This window comes from Lolium rigidum, chromosome 1 (assembly GCF_022539505.1).
Source record: "Lolium rigidum isolate FL_2022 chromosome 1, APGP_CSIRO_Lrig_0.1, whole genome shotgun sequence".
NCBI lineage: Eukaryota > Viridiplantae > Streptophyta > Magnoliopsida > Poales > Poaceae > Lolium > Lolium rigidum.
The window spans coordinates 26,676,292-26,694,437 of NC_061508.1; the positions used below are offsets into that span (position 1 = coordinate 26,676,292).

The 18,146-nt window shown below is 49.2% G+C and overlaps 1 protein-coding gene across 1 annotated transcript in view; it reads right to left on the reverse strand.

The window, feature by feature from the left end:
* The window catches only part of LOC124705934 (WAT1-related protein At1g25270-like), a 33,394-nt gene extending 17,120 nt beyond the window's left edge, over nt 1-16,274 (reverse strand). Inside the window, exons 1-2 of the mRNA XM_047237618.1 lie at nt 16,051-16,274; nt 14,349-14,411 (exon numbers count right to left, since the gene is read on the reverse strand). Of these exons, the coding sequence (XP_047093574.1) occupies nt 14,349-14,411; nt 16,051-16,274 (287 nt within the window). The remainder of the gene's footprint in view (nt 1-14,348; nt 14,412-16,050) is intronic.
* Nucleotides 16,275-18,146: the final 1,872 nt, after the last annotated feature.

Genomic DNA, 18,146 nt, shown 5'->3' on the forward strand with positions numbered 1-18,146 from the left:
ATGGGGCATCGAATTATCCGCCTTCGACATCGCTTACAAGCCAAGGACTGCGGTCAAATCCCAAGTCTTGGCAGATTTCGTTGCGGATTGGACAGAAGCTCCGGATGCAAGTCTGGAGCCGGAACCAGAAACATGGGTCATGCACTTCGACGGATCCAAGCAGCATCAAGGCTCAGGAGCCGGAGTCACCCTGAAGTCCCCTACCGGAGAAGAACTGCAGTATGTTCTGCAGATCCACTTCGAAGCTACAAATAACATGGCGGAATACGAGGCTCTACTGCACGGTCTGCGCATCGCTAAGGAAATCGGGATCAAGCACATCATATGCTGTGGAGATTCCGACCTGGTGGCACAACAAGTAGCCGGAACCTGGAACGCCAGAAATTCCGTCATGGCGGCCTACAGAGACGAAGTTGACGAGCTCGCCAAGTGCTTCCTCGGATACGAAGTCAAGTACGTCAGAAGAGACGACAATACAGCGGCAGATATGCTATCCAAGCTCGGATCCGGCGGAAGACCAATTCCGCCCGGAATTTTCCTAGAGCATCTCCGGATACCCTCGGTGAAGGGCGCTAACCCGGAAAACCCGGAAGTGGCGAGTGTCTCCGGCTAAAGAGGTATTAGCTACCATTCCGGCTTGGACACAGCCTTTCCTGGACTACCTCATCGATCGGAAGTTGCCAGAGGACGAGGTCCTCGCACGCCAGATCATCAGACGAGCACGATCCTACACAATTGTCGATGGACAGCTCTACAAACGAAGCGCAACAGGGGTATTTCTCAAATGCGTCTCAAATCAAGATGGCATTGAAATCCTCAGAGAGATCCACGCAGGGGACTGCGGGCACCATGCCGCCCCCAGATCACTCGTTGCAAAAGCTTTTCGGCTAGGCTTTTATTGGCTCACAGCTAAAGAAGACGCTGATAAGATAGTCAAGACCTGCCGAGGTTGTCAGTACTACGCTACTCAACCAAACGCTCCAGCCCAAGAGCTGAAGACCATACCTATCACCTGGCCATTTGCGGTCTGGGGGCTCGATATGGTTGGTAAGTTAAAAAGATCATCTCCTGGTGGTTGCGAATACCTCCTGGTCGCTGTTGACAAGTTCAGCAAGTGGATCGAGGCCAAGCCAGTGAGAAAAGCCGACGGTGCTACGGCACTAAAATTTGTCATCAGCCTCGTAATGAGATTCGGCATCCCACACAGCATAATCACAGATAATGGCACAAACTTCGCTCAGGGAGAATTGAAGGATTACTGCGAGACAATGGGGATTCGATTGGACCTTGCATCCGTGGCTCACCCACAATCCAATGGTCAAGTCGAAAGAGCTAACGGTCTAATATTATCAGGAATCAAGCCACGTCTCGAAGAACCGCTGCGACGAGCAGCCGGAGCTTGGGCCGATGAACTGGACGCTGTTTTGTGGAGTTTGCGAACTACCCCTAACAGGTCAACAGGGTTTACCCCCTTCTTTCTGGTATACGGATCCGAAGCCGTGATTCCCTCCGACATCATCCATGATTCACCGCGAGTTTCCGCCTATAATGATGATACAGCTGACGAGGCTAGACAGCTATCTGTGGACCTGATCGAAGAAGCTCGGAACCTAGCCGATCAGCGCTCCGCCATCTACCAGCAGAGGCTCCGACGCTATCACAGTCGTCGAGTCCGGAAACGCTCCTTCATGGCCGGAGACTTGGTCCTCCGCCTTCGACAGGTGAAAGACCATAAGCTGCAATCTCCATGGGAAGGACCCTTCGTCATCAGCAAAGCGCTTCATAACGGATCGTACTACCTTGTTGATTTCCGCGAGCTGAGGGATAGACCCGCTAATCGGCGCCGGAAACGCAAGCGTGAGGATCCGGATGACATATACGACGAAACAGATCGCCCTTGGAATATAGCACAGCTACGTCCTTTCTACACTTAGCATATTTTTCCGAGTTACAAACTCTGTAATAGTCATACATGATCAATGAAATAAAGCTTATGGTTCACTCCTTGAGTCTTTTACCTCCTTTACTTGTTCATTTTAGATCGTGTATGTTTTTTCCGACTAAAACCGCAGAGCTGGATGTTTTCCGCCTAGGCGTGTATAAAAGTTGTGATTTCTAAAATCGTCCTTTAGGACGTAAGCTTAAGTTTTCTGATTAAGTGGTTATCTGTTGCGAACTCGTGGATTCCTAGTAGCGATTTCCGGCACCTATGCCTGGGGGCTTGTTTCCGCGGTTATGGACGGATTGCCATTGGGCTTCGTCACCGCTGGCGAGCGTCTCCGGCTAAGGTTTTCCGGCTCGCGGAAGGTCAAGCGGGCAAGCCGGAGAATAACGAGATCAGCACTTGCTTTCCGACAAAAAACGAAACATGCACATAATATTAAACGGATAGCAGGATAAAGTGTTTCCGCCCCATGCATAATCGTTTCGTTCCTAGCTACTTAAAGAATTTAAAGTCTTATTACAAACCCTCGCTGGGGTCAAAATGATGCATTGTTTTTTCCCGCAGGAATAAAAGTTCTCATTCCCCCTTAGCCGGAGAAGTCTTGCCTTCTGGATCCTGTTCCTTGGCGCCTTCGGCCGGAGAAGACACGTCTTCATCACTTTCTTCAGAGGCAGCAGTGCTGGTCTTGGGTTCCTCTTGGGGAGTATTCTTCGAGCTGGTCCAGGTAAACTGGGTTCCGGATTCCGCAGGTCGCGCCTTGGCAGCGAGTTCCTTCTGAAGTTCTGCTTCTAAGGACTCGTCGGCAGGAAGGACGACCTTGTCGTAGAATTCCTCATGCCGGATCCTACGCGCGATACGGGTGTCGTAGCCGCTCACTGCATCCAGGAGAGCGCTAACATCCGCATCTGCAGGAACGCCCGTGGTTACCCGATCAAGATCAAGATCCGCATGATGCGCTAGGCACATGGTCAAGGCCATCGCAGCTGCGCCTCGGGCCGACGACGCTTGCGGATCCGTTACCAGCTCCGGCAGAACATCCATCTTTCCAATAAGTTTCCGGACGTCGCAAGTACGACTCCTCTTGATGGATAAGTTATAGCATATCTTGCGGGAGGCGGAGATGAGATCTTTGCAGTCATCGCCTGCAAGTTGAAGAAGGTCATCTCGCGGGAACAAATTCCGGCGCTCTTCGGAATACCCAAGCGGTTCTGCACACAACAGTGAGGACATAAGCATAAAGTAAAGTGTCGGAACAAATATCTGGGCAAGGTTCTAGTATCGGTACCCAAGATGTTCTCATTGAGCAAATCCCGATGCTGTTCTGCGGTCTCCATATACTTCCGGAGTCCATTGAGCTCTTTTAGCTGAGATTTGATAGTTTCACCGTCAACGTTTAGCTTCAATTTCAGCTCCGCTTTCTCCTTCGCATGCTCGGAGTTTTTCTCCGCCAGCCGCTTTTCGGCTTGCTCTTTCTTAAGTTCCGCCTCCTTTAGCTTCGTCTCCAAATCTTGGTACGAGGAGCGCAGGTTCTCAAGTTCGGTCGAGGCTGTAGCAAGGGAAGAGGATGCGCCTATAATAATATAAGTTAACAGTAAGTTCAAAGTCGGAAATTGGTTAATGACGAAGAAGGCGGAAACCAACCTTGGGCGTCCGCCAGTTGTTTAGCCAAATCTGCATTCTCATCCTTCAGGGTCCGGATACTTTCCGCCTGACTCATAGTAACGCGGCGCCGCAAGGCAATGTTCTTGTGCAGCTCGTAGTGCAGCGCCTGCTGTTCCTGTAAAATTTACACAGTGCAGGAATAAAGAATTCCGCCTGTAGCAGTGGTTTCTCTTAAAAGCATCATTGCCGGAACTTTTCCGCCATAATGCTTGGGGGCTACTGGTTCATTCTAAAAAACTTTCCCGGAAGTAATTTTTCTCTAAGCATCTAAGCGCTAACTACTTTTTCAGTTTCCGCTTACATGCTTGGGGGCTACCGGGGAGTACCTTTTGCTTACAGGTGAGCTTGTCGAAGAACCGGCCGACATCCTTTTTAAAATCTTGAATCTCCGATGTCGCGGCATCAGGTTTCCCCGTGCGTTGTTCAGCATGGCGTTGAGCAGGTCTTGTTCAAGCTCCCATTTCTCCGCCTCGGACAGCTTGTTGAAGAACTTGGTAGCATACGCTTTGGGGGTGGAAGTGATGTCAGCCGGATCTCCGAAGTTCTTCGGAAAACGACGATGTCGCCGGCGCCATCTCCGGCCTTCTCGTAAGAAGTGACTTCAGCCCCTCCTTGGCCTTGTTCTCCCGCATCTTCTTGGGCAGGGCCTTTGGCCTTGGGATCTTCTCCACCTACCTTGTCGCTGCTGACCGGAATAATTTCCGGTGGAGTGTTGGTGGCGGGAGGGGGAGACGGGTCAGCCCGAGGAGGAGATGGCGGAGGAGTGGGGTGAGAAGCACTTGGCGGAGCCGGAGTAGCTGGACCGACTGCCGGAGATTTCTTCATGTATTTGGTAATGGGCTCCTGGCTGGCGGTCCGCGTGGCGGCGGGTTTCGGGTTCCTGCAAACAGGTGAAAGGATTCAGACAAGAGATAATTTCGTTAAGTTAAAATCACGTCATGACTCGGAAACTTACGGGGCGCCGGGGATGATGGGGCGCGTGCCTTGGCCGGCCGTCGAAAGCATCCTTATGCGTGCACGCTCCGCTTTTCTTGAGTCTAGCGGAGGTGGTTTTACCGTCTTCGGCTTCTTGGCGGAGGCCTCGCCGCTAGCTCCGGCTTCAGAGCCGGAAGCCTTGGCGCGGGGACGCTTTGTAGGTCGAGGGGCCGCCTTGCGGGGCGCTTGTTCCTCTTCCTCCTCGTCGTCGTCCGGAACCTCCTCCGCCGTGTCTTCGGTGACGGGGACGCGGAGAATGGCGCGAAAGTCTTCCTCCGCCAAAGCATTGAGCTGGAAGGAGGATGGATAAAAGCTAAGTTAAAACATCTAAATACTTATGAAGTTTGAAGCACTGAAAGGAACAGAGCTTACCGGAGGACACTGGTCGTTTGTAAAAATGTCTTTGGTCAATTCCGGGACCTGTTGGCCCCTCGGAATCTTCACCAGCGTCTTGATCCTTCTCTTCAGAGAATCGGCCGGAAGGTCGTGGCGGGTTACTCGGAGAAGATCATCCGCCCCGGTATAGGCGCACATCAGGCGCGCGTTATAGCGCAGAGGCTGGATTCTCCGAGAAAACCAGCTGAGTGTGAGCTGGGCTCCGGTTAGTCCGTCGTGGACTAGCCAAGAGATTCTCCGCGCAGCCTTCTCCAGAATTGGGGTCTGGGCGAGCGAAGGAACGAAGCTCCAGCTCGCAAGCTCTTCCGGAGGCTCGTTGACGAACTGGGGGAGGCCTTCATGGACCTTCGGAACTGAAGCATTCTTCTCATAAAACCATCCGGCGTTCCAGGCATCGGACGGATTCGTGTGAGTCATGGGGAGGGTACATGCGACTAGGGCGGAGCATAAACGTCATGCTTCCGCAGCTCACCATAGCTTTCTCCTTGGTTTCTTTCTTCACCCGGAAAAAGAACCGCCACAACTTAACGTCCGGCCGGATCCCAAGATGTCCTTCGCAGAGAGTCACGAAGTTGGACGAAAGAAGGTATGAGTTCGGGCAAATGTTGTGGGCCGGAGCCCGTAGGTGCCGAGGATGGAGAGAAAAATTCCGAACAAGGAAGTGAAAGTCCGCGTTCCACCCAAGCCTTGGTCATAACGACTTCTCCGGTTTCCGGCTTGGGGACGACGGAATCACGTGTGAAGCTCCAAGTGTGAGGAGATCATTCCTTCGTTCGGAGCTCTCTAAGCTCCACGTCCGTGGTTTCGCAGGGCCACCATTGACCCCGTTCTCCTTCGCGGATCCGGGCCTTGGACGCCTTCTTGCTTTCCGCCTCCTGCACCTTTGCCGCCATCCGAGCTTGTCCCTCGAGTTCCTCTTGGAGCTCTTGAAGGGTAGGAATCCGGCTTGGAGCGGCGCCGGAAGATGCGGAAAAAGGTTGAGCTAGTCTTAAGTCGGAAATATATGGTGGCAGGAATGATATGGGATCCGGGCATATGGGTTCTATTTGGTTGAGATCCGGGCTACTCGAAGAGCTACCAGGTGCAAAGTGACGATTCGAGTGGCATGCTTCCGGCTGCACCCATACAAAGTGTTTGAGTACCCGGATCACCGAACCTATCTTCTACACTACGTTGTCTTCTACAAGGCCGGCGTACTTACCGCTAATGGCGCGGTGGCTCGACGGAGCTCCGGCGGAGTTGAGGTCGCCGAACTTGGAGGAAGTCGACTCGCGTAACCACGAATCGGCGGCGGAGCGAGTTTCTCGTTCAAACGTGATGATCTTGGTGCGAGAGGAGCCTCGGTTTGGCGGCGCGCGAGGTTCACCGTGACGAAGTTCGCCGGAGTCTAGATCTGGCGGGCGGCGCGGCGCGAGGAGGAAGACGATGTGGTGAGAGGGGGTGAAAGAATGAATTTTTACCGGGCCGCGGGGTATTTATAGGCCGCGCTCGGAGATTCGGGATCCGGATCCAACGGTGGAAACCGAACGGTCACGCCGTTGGATGGATGACACGTGTTTAGGTCAAATGCGGTAAAACGACGTGGAGGTAATTTAACCATGCACTCCGAAAATTCCGGCTGAAGATTTGCATCCGCGAAATTTTAGCGCGGGAAACAAGGAAGTTGCGCGCGGGAAATATGGAATTTCCGTTGTTGAGCATGATCCGAAGATAGAGGATTTCGAAGCCGTTTGAGTCTTTTAAGATTCCGGATATAGTTTGTCTCTCATTCGAGCAGGGGGTAACCCGGAGATGTTCTTTTGAATGTCGATGGATGAAGTCCCGCGAGGTGGGAGCATTTTCCGACTATAAGTTGGAGTTCTTCAAGTTTTTCCGCGTTACCACTGTTTGCCGGAGATTATAATGAACCAGCAAGGCGGAAACTGCAGGTGAAACTCGGAGAACTCTGGGGGCTACTCGTTGTGGGTATACTTCATAGGTGTACCATCGACAGGTGCCTAGATCCGGCAAGCCCGGGTGGCCCACAGACGGTGATGAGGCATGTGGCCCATCGGGCGGCCCAGCTTGTCGTTGATCATGAAGGAAGAAGTCCAGCCCAGGATCGGCAGGCCGGATCTGTACCGACATAGAAGTAACCCGGATCCATGGAGGCCCATGAGGAACCCGGATCCAAGTACGACGTATATGGAAGGCGGATCCGTGACGTGCACGGCAAGATATTGTACCGTAGTTAGGCTATCTGTAATCCGGCTAGGACTCTCCATGTAAACCCTAGATCCGTGCGCCTTTATAAGCCGGATCCCGGGAGCCCTAGAGGGACAACCACAACTCATTGTAACAACGCGAAAGCGCCCAGATAATTCCAGACAAGCAGCAGTAGGCCCCGTCATCGTGCAGGTGTTCCGAAGCTGGGTAACTCGCGTACCACCGTCCCGTGTGCACTCCGCCCTATGGCCCCTACTTCTTCTCCCCCTCGTGAGGATCCCTCCTCCGAGGTACCGTCGATTAGGCAACGACAGCCACCATTGACCCCGTTCTCCTTCGCGGATCCGGGCCTTGGACGCCTTCTTGCTTTCCGCCTCCTGCACCTTTGCTGCCATCCGAGCTTGTCCCTCGAGTTCCTCTTGGAGCTCTTGAAGGGTAGGAATCCGGCTTGGAGCGGCGCTGGAAGATGCGGAAAAAGGTTGAGCTAGTCTTAAGTCGGAAATATATGGTGGCGAGGAATGATATGGGATCCGGGCATATGGGTTCTATTTGGTTGAGATCCGGGCTACTCGAAGAGCTACCGGTGCAAAGTGACGATTCGAGTGGCATGCTTCCGGCTGCACCCATACAAAGTGTTTGAGTACCCGGATCACTGAACCTATCTTCTACACTACGTTGTCTTCTACAAGGCCGGCGTACTTACCGCTAATGGCGCGGTGGCTCGACGGAGCTCCGGCGGAGTTGAGGTCGCTGAACTTGGAGGAAGTCGACTCGCGTAACCACGAATCGGCGGCGGAGCGAGTTTCTCGTTCAAACGTGATGATCTTGGTGCGAGAGGAGCCTCGGTTTGGCGGCGCGCGAGGTTCACCGTGACGAAGTTCGCCGGAGTCTAGATCTGGCGGGCGGCGCGGCGCGAGGAGGAAGACGATGTGGTGAGAGGGGGTGAAAGAATGAATTTTTACCGGGCCGCGGGGTATTTATAGGCCGCGCTCGGAGATTCGGGATCCGGATCCAACGGTGGAAACTGAACGGTCACGCCGTTGGATGGATGACACGTGTTTAGGTCAAATGCGGTAAAACGACGTGGAGGTAATTTAACCATGCACTCCCGAAAATTCCGGCTGAAGATTTGCATCTGCGAAATTTTAGCGCGGGAAACAAGGAAGTTGCGCGCGGGAAATATGGAATTTCCGTTGTTGAGCATGATCTGAAGATAGAGGATTTCCGAAGCCGTTTGAGTCTTTTAAGATTCCGGATATAGTTTGTCTCTCATTCGAGCAGGGGGTAACCCGGAGATGTTCTTTTGAATGTCGATGGATGAAGTCCCGCGAGGTGGGAGCATTTTCCGACTATAAGTTGGAGTTCTTCAAGTTTTTCCGCGTTACCACTGTTTGCCGGAGATTATAATGAACCAGCAAGGCGGAAACTGCAGGTGAAACTCGGAGAACTCTGGGGGCTACTGTTGTGGGTATACTTCATAGGTGTACCATCGACAGTGCCTAGATCCGGCAAGCCCGGGTGGCCCACAGACGGTGATGAGGCATGTGGCCCATCGGGCGGCCCAGTTGCTGTTGATCATGAAGGAAGAAGTCCAGCCCAGGATCAGCAGGCCGGATCTGTACCGACATAGAAGTAACCCGGATCCATGGAGGCCCATGAGGAACCCGGATCCAGTACGACGTATATGGAAGGCGGATCCGTGACGTGCACGGCAAGATATTGTACCGTAGTTAGGCTATCTGTAATCCGGCTAGGACTCTCCATGTAAACCCTAGATCCGTGCGCCTTTATAAGCTGGATCCCGGGAGCCCTAGAGGGACAACCACAACTCATTGTAACAACGCGAAAGCGCCCAGATAATTCCAGACAAGCAGCAGTAGGCCCTTGTCATCGTGCGGGTGTTCCGAAGCTGGGTAACTCGCGTACCACCGTCCCGTGTGCACTCCGCCCTATGGCCCCTACTTCTTCTCCCCCTCGTGAGGATCCCTCCTCCGAGGTACCGTCGATTAGGCAACGACACCGTTCGTGCAGGAGACCGACTCTCATTTATGAGCCATGTAAGCGTGAATTTGGCGCTACTCCATGCCTCATGTGGTACAAGCGCCATATCTCAGGGGTGCCTCACATGTTGTTTCATCATAGATTTCGCGCCAACGCATTGCCTATATATAACATGACTCACGATCTTTTCTCCATGCAACAATTGAAGTGTGCCCAATATTGATCGTGCATCACGCATCTTGCCGTCGAGCCATCGCCTAGATGCCAATGCACACACTTCCGAGTGGAACTAGCTAGCACCCACCATGTGTGTAAATGAATGTTGAGGACACATGCACCAATGGCGCGTTTGGTAGGCTGGGCTCCCCGTGGCTCATATCGTGTTAGCAAAAAGAGGCCCGTTTGGTTTTCCAGGCTCGCCCACGTTGTTGCATGAACTACTTCTCAAAGCACCCTCGGGTCGTGACCTAGAGGAACGTCCGAATCGGCCTTTTCCAGCGGTGCAGACACATTCTCTTCACTGGAGCTCTCGATGGATGCAACCTTGGTACATGAAGGAGCTTCCGCCCACTCTCAAACTAGTCCACACAACCTCTATTCAAATCAGCACAAACATATTTCGAATCAAAATAAGTTGTATATAAAAAAGATGCATGTTGATGATATGAATCAATTCCGACAACCGGTTTTGAGTTTCGTCAGTTGTAATTATGTGTATGAAGTGAACGATTTTTTCCAAATTCGCCGTACATGGTCAACCATTTGAAATTTCCTTTGAGGTCCGCATGACTTTCATGTTCAAAGGTTTTTATTTCAGTGGACATAGATGGATAGATAAATGACTCGGTAGTATATTATAATTCGTACATATGTGTGAGTATAGTTTGAAGTACTCTTGATCAACTTCTCACTTGCCATCTTCATGGACGGCGACGCGTGATGACATGTGAGAAGTGAGAGGTGATAATCCATGGTGGTGGTGGCATGGTGATATTCGTCTTCGTGGTCGATGACGTGGTGATGCTTGTGACCGACGATGTCATGATGGTATCCAACTTCATGGTCGGCGACGTGGTGATGCTTGTGACAGGCGTGAACGGTGGTGTCATGGTGATGTTCGTCGCGACATGGTGATTCTTGTGACTGGCGTGACCGGCGGTGTTATGGTGGTGTTCGTCTTCGTGGTCGGCGATGTGGTGATGCTTGTGACATGCATGCTAGACAAGTTTAAAGTTTGAAGAGTTGGACGAGAAACTCGTATTCCCAGATATACCGACCTGACCTTGTTAGTACTGGATGGACCAAAAAGCATCTAAAATGGACATAATCCGGAGGTAAGAGTAAGGAATACTTCGAGGTTTGTATGTTCATAACGACTAGTTTTCGTCTTGGGAATGTACATACTTGATAGTTCCAATAGAAGATAAATTTGGTGGGTTCAGAAAATTAACAAACGCTCTCTGAAAGGATATGGATATAAAACTTCCTTTTAGATTACGTCAAAAGCGTACCATATTTTTATAGAAGGCAGAGGTTTGACTAGTACAAAAAGGCTACCACTCACTACAAACAACGAGCGTAACACTACTCCCACACCGGCTAGTTCGAAGACAGTCACCACTGACAAAACAACAACAACACAAGAGAGCCTGTCCTAAGCTAATGAACAAAGCCACGTCTCAATCGATGCTAGACTTATCCGAAGAACAACAACTCCGAGGACTCTCCTTGTTAGGACTGGATGGACCAAAACGCATCTAAAAACGGACATAATCAAGGCTTGATGGTCCTTTTTGCATTCCTCCGGCGATCGCCGCGGTTCGAGGTCGATCATCAAGGGCAAGTTGAGAAGAGTAAAAACTCATGTATATGTCTAAAGCTTTAGCTACCTATCCTTAATCCTACCTCATAATCTTACACTCAAATCCTTTGAGATTCATGGTGCTTTGAGAGACTATTTCTAAACGCTTGAGGAGTGGTTTTTGCACTCATGTTTATCTTCGTTTAAACCGGATAATTCTCAAGATATTGATGGGACTATTCCTCAAGCCCGCCATTAATCACTAATTAATGCATAGATGTGCATTTATCTTTGGTGCTTTGTTTTCTTGTAGAAATGGGCATTTGTACGACGATATTTGAGCATATATAATGGAATAATCTCGTGATGGAGGGATATCTAAGTCAATAGGACCTCAGAATGGTGTGAAACTGGATTTAACGACAACTTGTACAACATGCCCTGACCGTACCATCCCGCCGTACCAAGTGTTGGTGGATCCGCACGGTCAAACCGAACAACTTTAATGAAGGACTATACTAGAAATTCACAACTGGAGACCTTTGAAACCCTATGCTCGTCCACTGCCTTGTAAGAAGAGATCATGCCGCAACCACCAAGAGACTCCACATCAATTCTTTGACGCTAAAGTGTGGCCTCTACATGACCCTTCGTGGCCCGCTGGCCACCATGCACTTGCTGCCTCTAGGATGCAAGGGTATTCATCTCCTCCCACCGGTGTCTGGGGCGCATCCCATTTTCAATTTTTTCGACAAAGAGCATATATTAATATCACAGAGATATCAATTACACCCAACATCTGCAACAACACACTGTCCTAGCGACATTACTGATGCACACAACCCAAAAAAAGAAAGAAGAATTACCAAAAAATAAAAGCCCCGCTACAACGATCTAATCCTTTAAAACAACAACACTAACACCACCAATACAGCACCGGAAGTTCAGCTTCTCCAAAAGAGACGCCTCCAAGAAGGTAACAGTGCACAAGCGCCGTTATCGCCCGATCATAGATCTTAGGTTTTCACCCTGAAGAAAGTCCTCACTCTCAAAACAATGCCTTCAACAAGGACATTGCCAGGCACAACCAATTAAGACCAGACCTTGGATTTTCACCCCGAAAGGTAAGACTCTGAACTTCTCCTGTACCGTCGCCCCCACTCGCATGCCGCTGCTCCAAGTCACATATCACCAAGCTGAATCCTCCTCGACACCAAGACTCGAGTCACCGTTGCAAGACCTCAGATCTCGGCTTCCATGTCATTCTCCGCCAGCACCACAGAACGAGAACGTGTTCCATGATAATAACCGCCAGCAGAGCTTTGAAGCGCTCCCTCTGAAACCAAACGGCCAGAGAAAAACATGGGTGCGCACGACCGAATTCCACCCGATCCGGCAATCTCCAGGCTTGATTCGCCCAATGGACCGCCGGCGGAGCCTTTCGGAACACGACTCATCCGCCAGATCGATGAGAACAGGTACCGGCAAATCAACATCTTGGCGCGAGAAGAAGCCTGAGGACCGGCACCATTATTCGCAAGACTAGTAGGTCCCCACACCGCTGGCCGACTCCGATGCAGCAAAGGCAGAAGAGGAAGAAAAGGGGATCTAGTGGAAGACCGGACTAACCCCACGATCACTGGATCGGGCAACAACCATCCACCAGATCAAGCGGATCAGGGCGCTGCCACGGGCGCCTCACCCCTCCTCCTCGACGCCTCCCGCCGGAGACCTCAAGCGCCGGCCATGGAGCAGCCGCGCCGCCCTGCGCCCCTGAGACGATCTCCCACCTCCTCCCGTGAAAAACCTCCAGGATGCGCCTCCCCTGCCCACCAACGGGTGAGCACCGCCACCGCCGCCGGTGAGGGCAGCAGCGATGGCCAGGAGGCCAGCGGATGACGGCCTTGTATGCGGCGGCGGGGGGCGGGGTCCCCCGGAGTCGCTCGAGAGGGGAGCGACTCGGGAGCATCCCATTCCCAATATGTTCTTTCTCCCGCTCCTGCCCCTTCCCCACGAGGGGTAAGGAAGGGAAGGCGTGGTGAGTCGGCGGCTCACGGAGTATTAGCAGTTGGACCGGGCGAACGAGTTGAAGGACTAGTTTCTGGCAGGGTCACCAACCACACCAACCAAGCCGTGCCACCGCAAGTCTGCTGAAGCGAAGGTGTCGTCCAAGATGGAAGGGGTTCTCGCAGAGGATTGAACAATGAGTTTTTTCCTCCACCATACATAGACTATATATAATTTCCCCTCACGGAAGCATTTTTACCGAGAAGAAAGAGCTGCTCCCAGATAATAGAACAAAAGGAAGCAATCCTCCACCACACGTAATGAGTGGAACTTCCCCACGTATTAGAGTTTGTATAAGCCATCTTAGTCAGGGGAGCCTTTTGTCGTGTGCTAGGGCCTTCCTGTATGTGTTTTGAGAGGTGCTCCCTCACTTCCTATCATGTATTTATATCGTGCCGTTATGTGTACTACAATTTTCCCCGCTGTCTTTACGTATGTTCCTATGTTTTTTTTTTGTCTTTGATTGTTCCACAACGTTCATCTGCATGTACGTACCGTCGTCCCTTCTTTAAGCACATGTACCTCGATCAACCAGGTAGTCAAACGATATAGGTTTTGGACTGATTGGTTTCTCTGAAGTGTACTTTTAGACATCATAGTTAGTGAGTACGAGTGATAAATAACATCAATAAAATAAGAAAACTACTGTTTGTATACTATCTAAAATATCATTTGTATACTATCTAAAATATCATATAGACTTTTTTTTTACGGAACCTCGTCAGAAGGCGGGGAGTTCCCGCATTGCATTATAGGAAGAGGGAAAGTGGTCCAGTTAATAAGAGAAACCGGACCCAAAGACCATATATACATGCACGGTTAATTAAGGGAAAACCGGCGAAGACCCCGCACCTCACACCTACAAACAAATTATTTCTCACTAAATTTTCTCTTTCATTCACATCAATAAAATTCCTATGTGGAAACCATACCGACATCTCACATAGGCCTATTGTACATGCCATAATGACACCTACTAAAACCACTTAAACCTATTGATCACAAGTATTTCCAAGTGTAAAAATAAGTAAATGTCTCACTGCAACAAAATCAAGACAACAAGCAAAACAGTGACAACAAAGCACACATAAGGAGTAGAAATACACATTATCTCTATTTTTCTTCACACAAATCCTTTTGCCAATTAATGATGACCCAGTTCGATAAAAAAAATAAGATACAAGCTACCAACTAACTTTTTTGTACTTAAACACATATTGACTTATTATAAGTATCATTGAAAGTACATCGCTATGAGATTACTGTAATTGTATTGATTATCGTGTAGAAACTTACCCGATGGAGGCATTCAGGAAGATCCATCCCATGGCGTGCCAACCTGCCTCCCTCCACTTCTCCCTACATAACATATATAGAAGTTATTTCATATTACCCCGAAGCATGCATGTTAATTATTTCATTGATTATGATTTGTATTTTTATATCTATATACTACTGGAAATTCACTTTTGATCTTGGTGCATGTGCTCATGCCACCGGAAAAAAACATTCTAAATGTCAAGAATTTCTGAATCAAAATTTTCCGCGTGCAACTTGATGTTCTATGTGCACATGCCAAGTTTCACGGAAAACCAGCTTTTTCTATGTCTTGGGTAAAAATTATAAACAAATGTTTTGTGAAAGGCTTTTTCTGGCACCAAATTTTGTCTTTTCATACACGATATAAAAAAGTATTGGTTTTTCCTCATAGAAGCCAAAGGAGGCACGACCCATACAACTCCACGGAGGCATGACTCAGTGGAAAATAATAGTCGGAAAAACACGACCGAGCCCAACCTAAGGTAGAGCAGCCAAAACGGCACACGGCTATTTAAAAGTTTACATCCACAGCAAAGCCAATAAACCGGACGTAACAAACTGACCCTTATCAACGACCTTAATGACAACAACCGCTGAAGCGTGGACATTGCCAGGGTGGAATCACGAGAAGCCATGGACCATACCAACTACACTAGCAAAGGCATCACATCTTCAAGTCACCAAGTGACCCTCCCAACGCCGATGGACATGCCTCCCCCCAGACCATAGAAGACGGGCCAAGGAGGTGGATGGCAGCCTGAACAGAGCCAACAACCTATAATCATGACCAAGACCACCCATCGACCATGTGCGAACTGTGTCGATGTTGTACTTTGCCGGTGTACGACACTATGGCTTCATTAATTTAAAAACTGGGCTCGTCTCAAGTCTTCCATCTAAAAAGAAAGACCACCTATCGGCCAAAGCTGGACCAACATGAGGCCGAAAAGAATGATCCGGTGGCTCCACCGCCGAAAGATGACCAAGTGATATAGGGTCACGACCATTTACAACCACTTACGACCAAGGAACAAGGCAGCAGCAGCCATATGCTAGAAACACATCTCCAGAAGCACAACTATACCAGATTTGAGATTTTTTTTTTCAAAATGGGAGCATCGCTCCGACCTCTGCATACCTCGCCGCCGGCAACACGGCCAATGACACACTAACCGGCCAGAACTGGCCGACCGAGCAGCTCAAAGGTCCAACCATGCAGCATCATGACTATCGCATGGATGCCGCCGTCGTGTGCCTTATCTGGGGCCGACTGGCCCCGATCTTTTGGCCCCATGGCTTATGCTAGACATGAGTTGCTCTGTAGGAGCCGCGTTTTGGCTCGCAGTTTTTCAGCTTTACTCGGGCTGGCTCGCTAGGCTGATAAGCTGTGAAAATGAGCTTGGCTTGGGCTTTACGAAAACTTAGTGTGGCTTTGGGCTGGCTCGCGAGCCAAGCATCATTAGTCACTGCCAGGTAAGCCCATTGTAGAAGAATGGATGAATTGCCAGGAGGGGGCGACCCAAGGGGGTGGGAGGGAGAGAGAGCTAGCTAATTCACGGCAATAATAATAGCAGACAAACAAGTACGGAGTACTATTCCGTTTCGAAAAATGATCCTTCTTGGAGAGCTAAAAGGGTTTATATTTTGGAGCGGATGTAATAGACGCGAGCAGCCGTACCTCTGGAAGATGAGCGCGAAGGGCAGGATGAAAACGGCGCCAACGAAGCTGCGGTAGGTTAACAGTGCAAATATGAACATTCCGCCGTTGATGGAGACCTTGGATAGCAGAATACTCGCTGTGACGATCAGCTGCACCAGTAACATCGACGACGGTGTCTTCCAGTCTGCGGAGCCGAAGGATGCCGCCGCCTTGGTCGGCAGGATGTCCCCTTTGATGTCCATCGCCCTTGATCGCAGCCTAATAACTACCAGCTCTTCGTGATGGAAAGAACATGCCCTCTCGCGTAGTAGAGCTAGGTATTGATCACCCGGACGCTCCTTTTCAGTGGTGACGGTACTAGTACGCTTGTGTTGTTGAGAGCAGCACGTAGGGGAGAGCCGTTCAGACTTGAGAGCACGTCCGATAAATGGCTATTTTGTTAATTAATTGTCAGAACGCATGCCAGAACGCATGGGCATGATCCATGATTTTCGGTTGCACATGTGTAGATTTTCTCTATATAAAATGGTTTCTACCAGATACTCATACAGTACTACAGTTTATAATGCATAAACTCAGGATATTTTGACATGATAAGTCTCACACTATCACCATAATATGATACTATTCGATGATCCAAATAATCGAAGATATCTTAATTAATATAACAAATCTCACAGTATCACCATAATGCTATACAAGTCTATGACCTGATTGCCTATCATTGGATCTAGCAAAACCCCGTTTAACTAGATTTTGCTTCAGTATCCCCCTTTCCAAACTTTTGCATCGAATGTACGGCCATGATCTTCCAATACCCCTTTGCTAGGAGGCTTGAGGCTAACTTATCACTTCAACTTTAGTGACGAGGCGGGAGACCAAGGTTATATGTTTACCTAGATCTGTTGAACAACTATGTTTCCACATCAAAATTGGTAAATATAGAAATTATTTTGCTGACTATATGAGGCACGTACAAATCTATTTATATATTTATTTAGTTTTGATTGGGTTTATGATGTTAATGATTAAAATGTTGACGAGATGATCTGTATCTCCCTAGTTCCGTCGAACAACTATGCTTCTACGTCGAACGTGGTAGATACAGATTCATCTCGTTGACTATATGATGCACATATATTGTCTTTACATTCTTATGATATTCTGATGTTTAACCACATCTAACTCCATCTCTATTCTATACACTTGGTCGTAGGGATCTTATTTTGGTAACTCTGCATAAGATAAAGGAAAGCAAAGGTCGACGTCGCAAAGATAAAGGAAAGCAAAGGTCTGCGACGTCGTGTTCGCGATCACTTTTCCTCGGCGTTCCGACGTATGCTTACTAATCATTTGGACTTTAAATCATTGGTAATTATTTTCTTGTTAGCATTTTCTCACTTTCTTGTTAATTGTTTGCAGGACATGCAATTGCACGGTCACAAAAACATGGAAGGAACTTCGTTGCAAAACAATAAGGCGACACACTTTAAACTTCTCCATTCATACCTCCACGATAAATGGAGTAATCTGGTATCCTTTTGGAGAGATAACTTGTTTTCATTTGTGTCTTCGTAAGGATAAGTGGAGAAATATAGTATCCTCATGAAGATGTAGAACCGAAAGAAATTTTCACCTTTCTTTCCTCACGAAGACAAAGATGTAACCAAGGAATGCTACATATTCTCTTCCTCTGTGTATCTTTTTTCTACATATGTCACTAATATATCAGATGTGCAATATAATTAGATTTGGTATTGTATTTGCATGAGTGTTCAGCTGGGCATACACCTGTTAGTATCATGGTTCTGCAGCTACAACGAGCCCATTCTGTCTAAAAATCATTTGCGATGTTTTTGTAAAGCAGATGATTCACGTAACTATACTGTCTTTAGTTGTCAGAAACACAGACGGGAGATCACAACATACCATTTGCACGGGCCTCTAAATAGCACACATTTTTTTAAAAGAACGTGTGCAACATGGTGATCCGTCGCACACGGTTCCACGAACCGTGTGGTTTGTTTTGGCATATCGCCACCCTTACATAGGGACAGCTAGATTTATTGTGTGCAACGGGCTATTTCAGCCGTGTGCGAAGGCCCAATCTGTAC